At 42.9% G+C, this 14,325-nt stretch overlaps 2 protein-coding genes and 2 long non-coding RNA genes across 5 annotated transcripts; 2 read left to right on the forward strand and 2 right to left on the reverse strand.

The window, feature by feature from the left end:
• Positions 1,769-5,720, reverse strand: LOC110436035. Its single transcript, XR_002453741.1, has 3 exons — positions 5,435-5,720; positions 3,908-3,982; positions 1,769-3,353 (listed from the first exon to the last, which is right to left on the reverse strand). It is a non-coding gene; the product is annotated as an uncharacterized LOC110436035 (long non-coding RNA).
• Positions 7,581-9,258, forward strand: LOC110435625. Its single transcript, XM_021461371.1, has 3 exons — positions 7,581-7,599; positions 7,692-9,155; positions 9,254-9,258. The coding sequence occupies exons 1-3, from the start codon at positions 7,581-7,583 to the stop codon at positions 9,256-9,258; spliced, it is 1,488 nt and encodes a 495-aa protein (XP_021317046.1).
• Positions 10,073-10,655, forward strand: LOC110435260. The gene is made up of 2 exons (XR_002452875.1): positions 10,073-10,159; positions 10,258-10,655. It is a non-coding gene; the product is annotated as an uncharacterized LOC110435260 (long non-coding RNA).
• LOC110435798 lies at positions 12,190-13,191 on the reverse strand. Of its 2 annotated transcripts, XM_021461840.1 has the most exons (4): positions 13,108-13,191; positions 12,948-12,980; positions 12,634-12,826; positions 12,191-12,548 (listed from the first exon to the last, which is right to left on the reverse strand). In XM_021461840.1, exons 2-4 carry the CDS (start codon positions 12,977-12,979, stop codon positions 12,252-12,254), a joined length of 522 nt encoding a protein of 173 aa, XP_021317515.1. In that variant the 5' UTR covers position 12,980; positions 13,108-13,191; the 3' UTR covers positions 12,191-12,251. The 2 variants fall into 2 exon arrangements, with proteins under 2 accessions (XP_021317516.1, XP_021317515.1); XM_021461841.1 differs by lacking the exon at positions 13,108-13,191 and having other exon boundaries at positions 12,190-12,518; positions 12,948-13,066.

Here is a 14,325-nt window from a genome sequence, read left to right on the forward strand (position 1 = left end):
GATGCCACGGAGTTGTGCTGCGCGTACCGTGGAGACCAGCGAGCCAAGATTCCGAGGCCTTGTTTAGATCCAAATTCTTTTTTATTTTGAGACTGTAGCATTTTCATCTGTATTTGACAAACATTATCTAATTATAGACTAATTAGATTTAAAAGATTCGTCTCACGGTTTATATGTAAATTGTTAATAATTTTTTTATCTATATTTAATGCTCAATGCATGTGTCACAAGATTTGATGTGACGAAGAATCTTATAAACTTTTGGGTTTTTTGAGCGCATCTAAACAAGACCTTTATTTAGTTAGACGTTAAGGCCTTGTTTACTTAGCAAAATTTTTTGGCTTTGGCTACTATAACACTTTTGTTTATATTTGACAATTATTGAATAACTAGACTCAAAAAATTCGTCTTGAAAATTCAATTAGTTATTTTTTATCTATATTTAATGCTCCATGTATGTGCCACAAGGAGTCTGTTTGCTTGTCTATAAAGTCATGACTAAAAGTAATGTTCGTTGATGTATTAGGAGAGAAAGACGCTGCTGACTGGTGTGACGAAAAATCTTGAAAACTTTGGAAATCTTTTTAAGAACTAAACAGCCCCTAAAGCAACAACCAGGATCGCTGCTTTCGATGACTCGAGGTCCCCAGTTCCCACTAGTGGCACATTTCATCGAACGGGCCGCGCCCCAGGCTTAGTTAATCCTTCACCAGCAGCATAAGTATGATGTCGTCTTGGAGTTTAGGCATCATTGCATTGGATGCTTATTGGATGGAAAGGCGCACTAGCTAAGAACCTAAAATAATGCGTGCTGAACTGGAAGTGTCAGTCGGCGTTGATGATGGTTCAACCGTACCCAAACTTTGGTTACATACAAAATCATGTACGGAGGCAGCCTCCAAAGTGAAAAATATAACCCATGCGAGGCCGTATCGATCACTACATTCCATGGTGTGGAGAAATAAAAATAATCCATATTCACCTGTGTTCAATGCTCACTGCTTGCCTTCACTTGGGGACGCGTGTAACTTACAGGAATGTCTGTTTCTTGTATTCTAGGAAAGTAGTTTGCACATGTACATGATTAAATATATGAAATTAACTACTAATAATGTTTATAATACATAATATCATTAATTAGATAGATTCATTAATTTTATGATAAATTTATTCAGAGATACAAGTGTTGCAAATATTTTTTTTTAAACTTAGTCAAACTTAGCGCAATTCATACGGTATCACTTAAATAAGGGATGGAGGGAAATGGCGACAAATATTGTTGGAATTGCCTACTACGTCGGAGGGAAAATTTGTTGTGGTTACATACAAAATCCTATGAGATTTCAAAGCAGCCCCCAAAGTGCAAGCATATATAGAGTATATGACCCATGCCATGCCAGCCGTATCACTACGTCAATTCCACGGTCTGTTTCTTGTATTCACATGCATGCTCGCGACATACCTACTCCCACTACCCCAGTTGTATTGGTATCTGTTGCAAAGGTTTTGCTGTTGTACGCGTTGCAGTAGTACTAGGTAGCGTGCCCGTGCGTTGCTACGGGTTAGTAAACAAATACACAGATCGCACAATAAGTATATATTTCTGTAAAATTTAAGTATCAATATTAAAATAACATTAAATACAAACCACAAAGTTTTATGAAATTAACATCGTCATGGAGAGCAGCCATCGCAGACTCACAAACTCTACTTAATAGATTAGGTGATGCATCAGTAATGTCAATCATGCCACTTTGATCTATACATATACTGAAGTAATCATCTACATATATATAATAAAATGGTATGAACCTTGTCATCGACATCATACAAGCATAAGAAAATAAAATTAGTAGAAGGAAAAAAAACTGAATCGATACATGTGTTATCATTATCAATCATCATGTGTGAGCTGTCTCGATGTAGCAAATCACTATCTTCACAGGCATCAATGTTTTCCATGGTTGATTCAACTCCAACTGGTCTATATATACATCACTATATATTAAATAAACTTAAAAATGGAAATATTGTATTCATAAAAAAGGATTACATGATGATATCGTTCACGACATTTTAAATTTTTTCCAATCTGTTCTTGATGATACTTTTCTCTAAGTTTTTTTTTCATCCCTTTCCTCTTCGAGTCATCAATGCATGCCGTGTTTTTTTCTCTTTCCTTTTTATGATGTACACGTTCATCAAGTTATGCTCATGAATTTGATGTTGATTGGCCATCTCTTTGAAAATAAGTTGAAAATAACTTATTGACCACAAATAAGTTGGAAGCATCTATGGACATCAGTATAAACAATTACCACCATTGATGGTGTTTGTCAAGTCTTCAAATGGTGTACGACATTCACTATCTTGCATAGGTTCCATTATAATCAAACTGAACACATAATTAAAATTTAAGTATGAATATTAAAGAACATGATAATTATTTATACACACAATTAAACTGAACACACAATTAATATTAAAGATACATGTGGTTCCTCTCTATTACCGGTCGCATTTGAAGTCACAAATGAGAGGACATTTAAGTATCAATATCAATATTAATTGTGGTTCCCCTCTATCACTGGTCGTATTTGTTCACACATAAATAGATCAAAATATAAAATGTCTAATGCAATGGTGTCAAAAGAAAACTCGGCTAACTGATAAATAAAGGAACACATGTATCTTTCATCTATTAATGAATACAAGCTAATTTATCATGATAGAACTTGGGATGCATCAAGGTAACAAATCTTTTACTCAGAAAATGATGGACTGTGAATATCAAACTAAGGACACTGTGCACTATCAGTTTAGAAACAAACTAATTTCGCCTGCGAGCTTGCAGTAGTAGCATTCAGGCTCAGTATTTGCAGGTGTTGTCCTAAAATAACATTGAAAGCAACTTGACTGTCCTAAATACGCTGAAAATATCATGAATAAACCAGAAAGCATCATATGGTGAAAATAACATGAATAGCAACTTGACTGTCCTAAAATACAAACCATCGTGTTGCTCACTGCAGACAGGAAAATTCAGGTTCAGATCAATAAGAAATTGCAGGTGTTGTCACAACACTTTCTATCCAGCATTCAGAAGCGCATGATTCACACACAAAATAGGAGCAATAATCTAGTAGTAACAAGTCAATACCAATTTTAAACTGCTGCATCCTCTCCGGCATGAGAACCAAGTAACAAAGCATAGATTTTTCCGAACAAATATGCAGAGACACAGAAAAGGAGAGGGGAGCAAGGGAAGGACATTGACCAGTTCCAAAGGCCGGTGTAAGAGACTATGGCGTTGTGTGCAGCTTGGCGAGGTCGTCCAGAGGCGGTTCCTTAGCCTACATGAATTGACAAACATAGGCCATCACAAATTAGAAAAAGACCAATAACTGAACCTGAAATGTGCGGCGGTTCCTTAGCAATCTCCCAATGAAAAACCTTTTACTCAGAAATATGGAGTTATGGACACACAGAAATTGTGAAGCAACAGTGACGCAACCTCCAGAAAAAAGAACAATCGTTTGAAGCAAGACATGTGTACCGAAGAATTTCTGAAAATATCATGAACAAACCAAGAAGCAGCATATGTTGAAAATAACATGAATATGACTGTCCTAAAATACAAGCCATCGTGTTGCTCACTGCAGACAGAAAAATTCAGGTTCAGATCAATAAGAAATTGCAGGTGCTGTCACAACACTTTCTATCCAGCATTCAGAAGCGCATGATTCACACACAAAACAGGAGCAATAATCTAGTAGTAACAAGTCAATACCAATTTTAAACTACTGCATCCTCTCCGGCATGAGAACCAAGTAACAAAGCATAGATTTTTCTGAACAAATATGCAGAGACACGGGAAAGGAGAGGGGAGCAAAGGAAGGACATTGACCAGTTCCAAAGGCCGGTGTAAGAGACTATGGCTTGCCTGCAGCTCAGCGAGGTCGTCCAGAGGCGGTTCCTTAGCCTACATGAATTGAGAAACATATGCCATCACAAATTAGAAAAAGACCAATCACTGAACCTGAAATGTGCGGCGGTTCCTTAGCAGTCTCCCATGAAAAACCTTTTACTCAGAAATATAGAGTTATGGACACACAGAAATTGTGAAGCAATAGTGACGCAACCTCCGGACAGAAGAACAATCGTTTGAAGCAAGACATGTGTACCGAAGAATTTCTGAAAATATCATGAATAAACCAGGAAGCACCATATGGTGAAAATAACATGAATATGACTGTCCTAAAATACAAGTCATCGTGTTGCTCACTGTAGACAGAAAAATTCAGGTTCAGATCAATAAGAAATTGCAGGTGCTGTCACAACACTTTCTATCCAGCATTCAGAAGCACATGATTCACACATAAAACAGGAGCAATAATCTAGTAGTAACAAGTCAATACCAATTTAAAACTACTGCATCCTCTCCGGCATGAGAACCAAGTAACAAAGCATAGATTTTCTGAACAAATATGCAGTGACAAAGGAAAGGAGAGGGAGCAAGGGAAGGACATTGACCAGCATAGATTTTCTTTTGAGCCTAGTTAATCCATGATTGGACAATAATTACCAAATACAAACAAAAGTTCTATAGTAGCCAAATCCAAAAAAAAAATTTGGATCTAAACAAAGCCTAAGTCTATGCTTGGATTCTCATCCGGAACAAAATTCTGACGGCTTATAACCTAGCGCCAAGAGGTTGGCATCATCAAAGTTGCTGCACACTCTGCAGCGGTCAGATGAAACTGGATCCCACATGTGCTTACATTGCCCCTTTGCTCATGCTGTGTGGAACCAGGTCCTCACCTGGGAGCATTTCGACAGCCAACAGCTAATGAACTCCTCAAGTATAAATTAATTCTGTAACAATTGGTGGAGACTGGTGCTGCGCACAACTTACGTTTTGCCTTTCCTTTCCCACCCTGTGTGATGCATCCACGCTCAACTGCTAGGCAGCATCTGGGGCTGTGTGTTTGAGATTGTTGTTGCTTAACTCTTGTACATAACTAAACTCCCTTTTTCATTTGTGCTAAAGAAAAAAATCAACAACCGCCGATTCATATACCAAACATGAATGAATTCAACCTCAGGGACTACCGAGAAAAAACTTATACAGCAAGCCACGATTCAGATACCAAACGTGAAGTCAGCCAGAGGTCCCCTCCGGCCAGCCCAGGTTAACCCCCCACCTACCCCACGCCATCGCCCCGCCCCCAACTCCCTGCTCTCCGGGGAGTGGGTAACAAACCCAAGTCGGCTCCATCAGCGCGGAAGATCACGGCATATCCCTCTCTTCGTCCCGCGGTAAAGGTGTAAGGCTCCGATCTAGGGTTCCCTTCGTCGTTCTAGGTACTCGATTATTTCCTCCTGGCGTGTGGTTGGGATTGAGAGGAAGATGGCGACGGCGGGAGAGACTTACTGATAGTGGAAACTTGCGACTTGACTGGGGTAGAAGAACGCCCTTGCTGTCGCTTCCTGCCTTTTTGCGGACGGAGCTGTCGCGGACGCGCGGACGTCGCTCCAAGACAGAGCTGTCGCGGACGGTGCGTACGACGCTCGAGGACGGCGCTCACGAGGAGGTCGCGGGCGGCGCTCGACGACGGCGCTCAACGGAGCTGTCGCGGATGGTGCGGACGGCGCTCGCGCGGACGGCAGCGAACGCGGGCGGCGTTCGAGGACGGGGCTCGCGCGGACGGATGAGCGGGGCCTCTTGCGCCGAGGAGCCGGATCCGGGAGTGGGCGATGCGGAGGATACGGGACCGGGGCGCCGCGGAGGATGAGGGGGGGCTCTGCGTCGAGGATCTGAGCGGGGCGCCGAGGAGACGGAAGTGGGAGGGGGCGCCGCGAAGGATGGAAGGGGAGCGGGGCGCCCCAATTTTTTACAATTTGGTCCTTTTTTTGAAAAAAGTTCACAATTAGACCCCTGGAAAACTTAAGTGCAGAAATGGACCCAGGGCTCGGCGCCATGCATCATGGCGTCGAGGTATCACGTCTCGGCGCCATGGATCACGGCGCCGAGCTCCTTGGGCCAAGCCAGCGTGGATTTTGCGTGGCGGCTTGTGTGGCAAAAAAAAAAAAAAAAAAAAAAAAAACAAGTCGGCGCCAGAGATCACGGCGCCGAGCTCGGCGCCACGGATCTCGGCGCCGAGCTCGGCGCCACAGATCTCGGCGCCGAGGTCCTTTCCAAAACGGCCGACCTCTTTCTCTTTGCTTCCTCTCTCCTCGCGCAGCGCTCTGCTCCTGCTCCCGCCCAACTCGCCTCGCCGCGCGCCCCGCGCTGCTCCTCCTCCGCCGCGCGCCTCGCCGCGCTCGCCGCGCGCCTCGCCGCGCCCCTCGCCGCGCGCCGCGCGTGCCTCGCCGCGCGCCTCGCCGCGCTCGCCGCGCGCCGCGCGTGCCTCGCCACGCCGCGCACCGCCGCGCTCGCCGCAGCTCGCCACGCCGCGCTCGCCGCAGCTCGCCACGCCGCCCCGCGCACCGCGTGGCCCGCGGCGCCTCCTCAACCGCGGCTTGGCCGGCTCGTGCCGTGGTCCTGTGCGGCCGCCGGCGGGCGGGCAGCCGGCGCCCACCCGAGGTAAATTTTTTTTTAATTTTCAGTTTGTAGTTGGCATTTTTTTATTATTTAGGTTGTTTTGTAATGTTTAATTTAGTTATCAGTTAATAATAATTTAGTTAGTTATTAGTTTTATTAGTTTTATAATTTAGTTATCACTAAATAATAATTTAGTTAGTTATTAGTTTTATTAGTGTTATAATTTAGTTAGGTATTTCATCTAGCAATTTTTTAGTTAGTAAAGTTTTGGTGTCAATTAAGTTAGATAGGTAGTACTTGTAATAAACGTAGTTACCAAAGATACTTAGGATATGTAATAATATTATGTATTTTCATGTCGTATGTTCTTATTAACATAGTTATGTAGTTAGCAAATTTAGTTATATAGTTGGGTAGGTAGATTATTATTAAAATAGATACACATATACATAATAATTCGTATGTGTACTATAGTTGTAGTTGTATTAGTTATATGCCTAGTAACATGGTTGTTTTGTGTATCAATTAGATGGACAATTTAGTAACCTTATATCATGGAGGAAGTGTGGAGAAAGATCAGTTTGGCAATGTTGATTTTGTTGGAATGGAAACGGTCCCTTTGATGTTTGATGAGCGGCCCTTGTTTTCTGAATTGATGGGTAGTGCTCGTGATGAGCTTAAATGTAATTCGAATGAAGAAGAAATCTTAGTTGAGGGGGTCATTCACCATGGCGGGTCAGGAACAATTTTTAGGCGGTTGGTCCCAATTGTATCCGAGGTTCAATGGGACAAATATGTCAAAACTGTCATGAAGAGTGAGTTTAAATGTTTGGATTTGGTTGTGCGCAACTTGTCCAAGGAGCCAGGCCCTCTAGTGGATTCTCCTCTTAATTGGCAACCACCCATTGGCCCTCTAGTGGACAATCCGGCACCCTCAGCTTCTCTGATACCCATTCAGAACGTGGGTGTGGAAGATGTGGTTGCCGTTCCTGATGCTCAATCCGGTCCCAATGAGGTTGGCTGCGTACATACCCCTATGACCCAGACAATTCCATGTAAGTGGCGTAGTTGCATTATTCATTTTGTTAGCATTCCTTCGTTCGATTTAGTTGTCTCAATTGTATGCATATTTGTGGTTTTGTTGTAGGTGACAATCCAAGTAATGATTGTTGTCATCCTGTGCCTCCAACATTTAATGTTGACGCAGCTTTTATAGCATCTAATAGTTTGGATGTTAATATTGAGGATGATGAGGAGCCCTATGGCACAGCTAGAGCTGTTGATTCCGATGATGACCGGCCAGTTGCACCTTTAAGTGAACAAGAAATGGAGCTTATCAGACGTTTTTGTCCTGATCGTGATCCACTAGTTCACGAGTTTAGTGACCTCAGTCATTCTCAAAATGCTTATGCAGAGGGAAGAGATGATGAGCTGCTGGAGGCTCCTGAGCCTGGTGAGAGTGTGCAAATTCAGAAGGGCATGATCTTTAATGATTTGCCCAGCTTAAGAAGGTGGTTGCAACAATATTCTGTAATACGTAAAAGACCCTTCAAGGTGATGCACTCTCATGTTGAGCGCCGCTACACGGTTGTGTGTGAGATGTCAGATTGCAACTGGAGGGTCTGTGCTCGTAAACAGAAGGCCACCGGGAAGTTTAAGATCACAAAAATTGTAGGTCCACACACTTGTGCCCAGACTGACCTTCAACAGAAGCATCGACAGTTGACCTCTACACTTATTGCTAGTACGTTATGCACAACTTTAAAGGGTCAGCCCAACTTGAAGGTCAGAACAATTATGGACATGGCTCAGAAGATATTTAAATATGACATAAAGTATGGCAAAGCATGGAGGGCAAAGCAAAGGGCCTGGAAGATGATATATGGGGACTGGGAGGAGGGGTACGAGCAGCTGCCAGCAATGTTCAATGCAATGAAAGCAGCTAATCCAGGCATGCATTACGAGTACATTCCGAAGCCTAATGAATGGAGGAATGGGAGGCAGATATTCTTTCGTGCATTCTGGTGTTTTCCACAGTGTGTCCAGGCCTTTAGGCACTGCCGTCCAGTGTTATCAATTGATGGTACTTTTCTGCTTGGCAAGTACATGGGCACTCTTTTGGTAGCCATTTCCTGTGACGCTGACAACGCATTGGTTCCTTTGGCTTTTGCTTTGGTGGAGAGAGAGAACAAAGACAGCTGGGGTTGGTTCATGCGCCTAGTTCGTATACATGTCATTGGCCCACATAGGGAGGTTGGTGTCATATCTGATAGGCACCAGGGCATACTCAGTGCCGTACAGGAGCAGATTCCTGGTTATGCACCTTTGCACCATCGTTGGTGTACTAGACACCTTGCAGAGAATTTACTTCGGAAAGATGGTACGAAGGACAACTTTCCTCTATTCGAGGAGGTTGCTCGAATGCTTGAGGTGCCGTTTTTTGAGGAGAAGTTGGAGCAGTTAAAAACCGCAACAAATGCAGAAGGTAGGCAGTGGCTGCTAGGTTTGATGAGGGAACCTGAGAAATGGACAAGAGCCCATGATAATGGTGGATGGAGGTACGAGTTTCAGACTAGCAACATGGCAGAGTCATTTAACAGTGTGCTCAAGGGTATACGTGCCATGCCAGTCAATGCCATTGTATCTTTTACCTTTTATAGACTAGTGGCCTGGTTCAACGATAGACATGCTCAAGCATTGCAATTACAGAGTAATAATATGAAATGGGCACCTAGAGCTAAGAAGCACCTTGACAAGGCAAAGGAAAGGGCTAGAACACATGACATTGAGTGTTTTGACCATGCCACTGGCAAGTACCAGGTCACTGAAAGGGGTGGTACAACGTCAGATGGTGAGATCCGACCATCAAGGAGTTATATTGTTGTCCTGACTGATTTTTCATGTGGATGTGGGAGACCAAGACAGTACCACTCTCCTTGTTCTCACTATATTGCAGCAGCTAGGCATCGCAACTTTGACTACGAGACCAAGATACCATGGGAGTTGAGTGTTGATAGCCTTGTGCTAACTTGGTCGCCCCGTTTTGAGCCTTTCCTAGATGAGGGGCAGTGGCCAGAATACATTGGCCCAAGGTACATTGCAGATCCAGGTGCTCGCTGGAACAAACGTGGAACCAGAAAGCGTACGAGGCATAAGATGGTCATGGACCAGATTTCAGGTAGAACGAGGCGAGGGAGAGCAACCCCGTTTGTTACTGACCCCGAGCAAAATCAATGTGGCAAATGTGGTAGACTTGGACACAACTCGCGTACTTGCCATTGGCCGCTAAGTCAGGTGCACTTAATATTCTATGTACTTTAGTTGTTAAATACTTTCATATGCAACTTACTTTTTGGCAGACATACATGTTCTAGTGCTCCTTTGTTTAATATAATGACATTGTAATGTATTATTTTTTTCTGCTTAATTACTAACTAATGGATCAAATTTGTTTATAGGATGGAGCAGTTCCACCTCCTGGATCCATACTACGAGGTGAAGCACCGAGGACGACTCACTGCCGAGGGGGCGGTACTAGTGCTGCGATGAATGTGCATGTGCCACAGGAACGACAATGCAACACACCTGTTGTGCATGGTACATCTTCTTTGGGAGGTATAATTTTATTAAATTTGTTGTTTATTTGAACTGAGCAATTTACATGGTATGAGATAATGAATTAAGTGCACACATAATTTGAACAATGTTTATAGGATCTGGAGGACAGAGCTCGTCTCGGCCAACTATGGACACTTTTCAAAGCGATGATGATGAGGACGAAGAGGGGGTGGCCGAGGAGCGTGACTATGACGAGCTTGGGTTATCTCAGCTTCCTGATGCTCCTTCTACTCAGCCTACGCAGGTTGCAAGAAGGCGACGTCGTTCGCCTTCTAGGTACACTCCAGGCACCGATGCTCTTGGCCACAAGGGTAAGGGTAAGACTAGGAGGCAGTGAGGATGACTTCTATGCTAACACCATGGTAGCAACTTACAATTTATGGCATAACTTCTGTTATTTTGCATGTATCGACACTGTGAACTTTGTGGACTATTTGTACTATATGAGACTGTATGGTCTCTGTGGACTATCTGAACTATCATTCCTGATGGCATACGTGCTTGTGTTGTGATATTTGGATGAATCAATGTTCCTATTGTACTGTGATGTCTATTTATAACTGTGGATGTACCAAAAACAGGGGAAACTCTTGCAAATTTTTTCCATGAATCTATCAATGTAGTGCACATATTCTGTGGTCCATTCCTATTGGTTTTGGCAGTGTAGGCTTTTCAGAAACAGTGAACCAATATGGCTTTTCATTGAATCATCACATCCGAAACAGTGAACGAATCTAAATAGACTTTTCAGTTTTCAACTAGCCTTTTCAGTAATCGAATCTAGGCTTTTCAAATGACAATCCAAATAGACTTTTCAGTTTTCAACTAGGCTTTTCATTAATCGAATCTAGGCTTTTCAGGTGCATTTATTATATACTACAACGGCTACCAACTATTGGGTTCCTATATATATACGCAGTGGTGAGAGCGTTGCTACTCACTTGAGATTGTTAAGTTCAAGTAAAAATGTCTGGAGGGTCGTCTAGAGGGAAGGGAAAGGGAAAGGCGGCGATGAAGGGTAATCCCTTTCTTTGGGAGGGTCCTCTTGGTCCTAAAGACTTTGAGGAAGCAATTTATGATAGGTTCCCCCTTGAGAGCAAACATGATTTTACTAAAGAGGCACCACTGAGGGCATATGATGACCGAAAAGAAGAGTGGCCAAAATGTATGCATGGTGAGGATTGTTTGGTGCAGATGTACACAGAGGGGATAGATGGAGGGCGTCGTTTCTTCAAATGTCCACGAGCATGGGTAAGTCATATTACTAATTCAACCTTCAATAAGATACTCTCTTGTGCTAAAGCTACATACTTATTGCAGTCATCCTTGTCAAAAGAGAACTGTGGCTTCACCAGATGGGTCGATCCTAGACCTATTCATCCCCATGCAGAGTACATCTACTACCTGCAGGACCGTATCTTTGATTTAGAAACGGAAGTTAGCTGTGGTTACAATGACGACGAAGAGGGCGACAACAGCAATGGTACTGGCTCCCAAAACACAATATGCAATGATCCATACTGCACATGCCCTAATCACAAGAACAAGGGCCCTCCTTCACCACCACCCCCACCACCACCACCAACAACGGGAGGATACTATGGAGAAGGGGCAACACAGTTTGCTATGTGGCCACACTACTAGGTAGAACTGAACTAATTCACAGGCCACATCCATATGTTTGTTGTTTGGTTTAATCACCTAAGGCATGTTAGGGTTAGTCGAAAGAACTATGTACCTTTGTGTGGTATATGTTCTCACATGCCATTTCCTGTGCTTGTTAATTGCTTGAATTACCTAAGGCATGTTAGGTTTAGTCTCAGACCTCTGCACCCTTGTTTGGTGCATGTTTTGACATGCCATTCAATGTGATGTGTGCTACTAGTTATGCAATATACTAGTTCGTTAACTTCTATTTCAACTAATTATTCTCATTTCATTGCCTATGCAATACTCAAATAAAAATACTGTCTACTGATAATGAAACCAAATTAAAATTGCTAAAGTGCATTACATAACAACAAATTGAAAAGTCCAACACAAGACAATATTATCCATGAACCAAACAAAGAACAAGAAGGTAATGTAACTACTGAGTGCAACGAGGCCACTTTCCCTTCCTCTGGGCATCTGGATTCTCATCCATCGCTGCCTTCGCTCGGCGCACACGCTCAAGCTTCTTTTCCCTCTCCTCCCGAGCCGCAGCAACACGTCTTCTTTCCTCCTCTTCCTTGTGCTCCCGCTTTTGAGCCTCCTCTCTACGTCTCTTCTCTAATATCTCTGCACGCTCTGCATCCCACTCCTTTAGGCCTTGTAGAAGCCGCTTGTCGGACTCCTTAATCTCAGTGTCGATCCACTGCTCAAAATCACACAATGGTGGAGGGGTCTGCAACAAATATATTTGTTCAAATAATTAAATCATGCTGCATAGGACACAAATTAATAAGTGCACAATAGAAAAAATAACTTACAATAAAGTTACTGCGGCGTTGTTTTGGCGTAGGCTCCCAGGCAAAATTCGAACACATCCAATACCTCTGCCGATAGGTTTCCTCGTCTTCCGAAATTTCTACCTTGCAAGGATCACCACAAAAGCACATAGGTACTGGAACACCGCTAGGAAGCGGCTTGTGGATGTACGGACTCCCGGTCGTCCGGCCATAGCTACAGTTCAAAGAATTCAATTCTAAGAAATCATAGCAAATAACGATTGAACCGAAAACTACAATTTACCGAATGATAAATAATAACGAATGAAATTTATCGAAACATGTCGAAAGGTTACCTTGGTTTGCTACTTTTTCCACGACGTGGCATTCTACGATTGCATAAGAAAAATATTAATCATCCATTCAAAAAACTATAAATGGTTTATCTAAGTCTACAACATACGTGTAATATAGGTCATATGAATGAGTCAAAAACTAATATTTGAAAGAGTATACCTGGCTCTTCAAGATCTATGGAACAAATCAAACTTTTGATGGTCCAAATATTGAATCCAAATTCGTGCTCGGTTTTTGGAGAGAAAAAGCCGAGAGGGGAGATGAAAATATGAACTGCGTCCACAGGTAGCGAAGTGCGTCGGCCAATTTGTAGCAGGGAGCTCGGCGCCGTGATCTGTGGCGCCGAGCTCGGCGCCGTGATCTGTGGCGCCGAGCTCGGCGCCGTGATTTGTGGCGCCGAGCTCCCTGCCACGTCAGATCCACGTCACAAGGCAGCCAGGTACCTCGGCGCCGTGATCCATGGCGCTGAGACGTGAAACCTCGGCGCCATGATGCATGGCGCCGACCCCCTGGGTCCATTTCTGCATTTAAGTTTTCCAAGGGTCCAATAGTGAACTTTTTTCAAAAAAAGGACCAAATTGTAAAAAATTAGGGCGGGGCGCGAGGATTGAGCGATTTTGTTTCCTTTTTCGGGCGGAAGAGAGAGCCGGGCGGGATGACATCGCCGGAGGCAGGACGAAAGCGAGAGGGGAGAATGTCGCACTAAAAGTTTGTCCATCTTTTAGTCTTTTTAGTTGTATATGTAGGAGATATATATTCAGGCGAGAGTCAAAAGGAGAGGCAGGTCTACCTTCAGCACTCTCGCTTTTTCGGATTAAGTCCACTTTTAGCCCCTCAACTATTGGCCGAGTTTAATTTTAACCCTCAACTATAAAACCGTCTGTTTCTCACCCTTAACTATCAAAACCGGTCACTTTTAGCACCCGGAGAGAGGACAGGGCGGTTTTGAGCCACTTTGAGCGGTTTTTCTTTTTTCTTTTCTATGGTTAAACCTGTGAATTTCATAGTGAATTGTTTGAGCATGGTAAATTCATCAAATTTTTTGGGTAGCGTTGTCATGATGTTCTCTATGCATAAAAAATGTGAAACTATGAAAGTAAGTATTTTTTGATTGCTAAAAAATTAGCTCTTTTAATTAATAAATACATGTTCTATGATTTTTGTAGGATAATATATACATTCTATGATCATGAAACTTTTTGTGTAACTGTTTTATACTAAGATAGACCTTAAAAAAAGTTTAGGATTAATTTAATGATGTTTGCTTGTGTCCCTCATTTATATGTAATTAATAAAGCATATAAATTAGGGATATAAGCAAACATCATCAAATTAATCTCAAACTTTTTATGAAGGTCTATATTAGTATAAAACAGT

Source organism: Sorghum bicolor, chromosome 5 (genome assembly GCF_000003195.3).
Source record: "Sorghum bicolor cultivar BTx623 chromosome 5, Sorghum_bicolor_NCBIv3, whole genome shotgun sequence".
NCBI classification, from domain to species: domain Eukaryota; kingdom Viridiplantae; phylum Streptophyta; class Magnoliopsida; order Poales; family Poaceae; genus Sorghum; species Sorghum bicolor.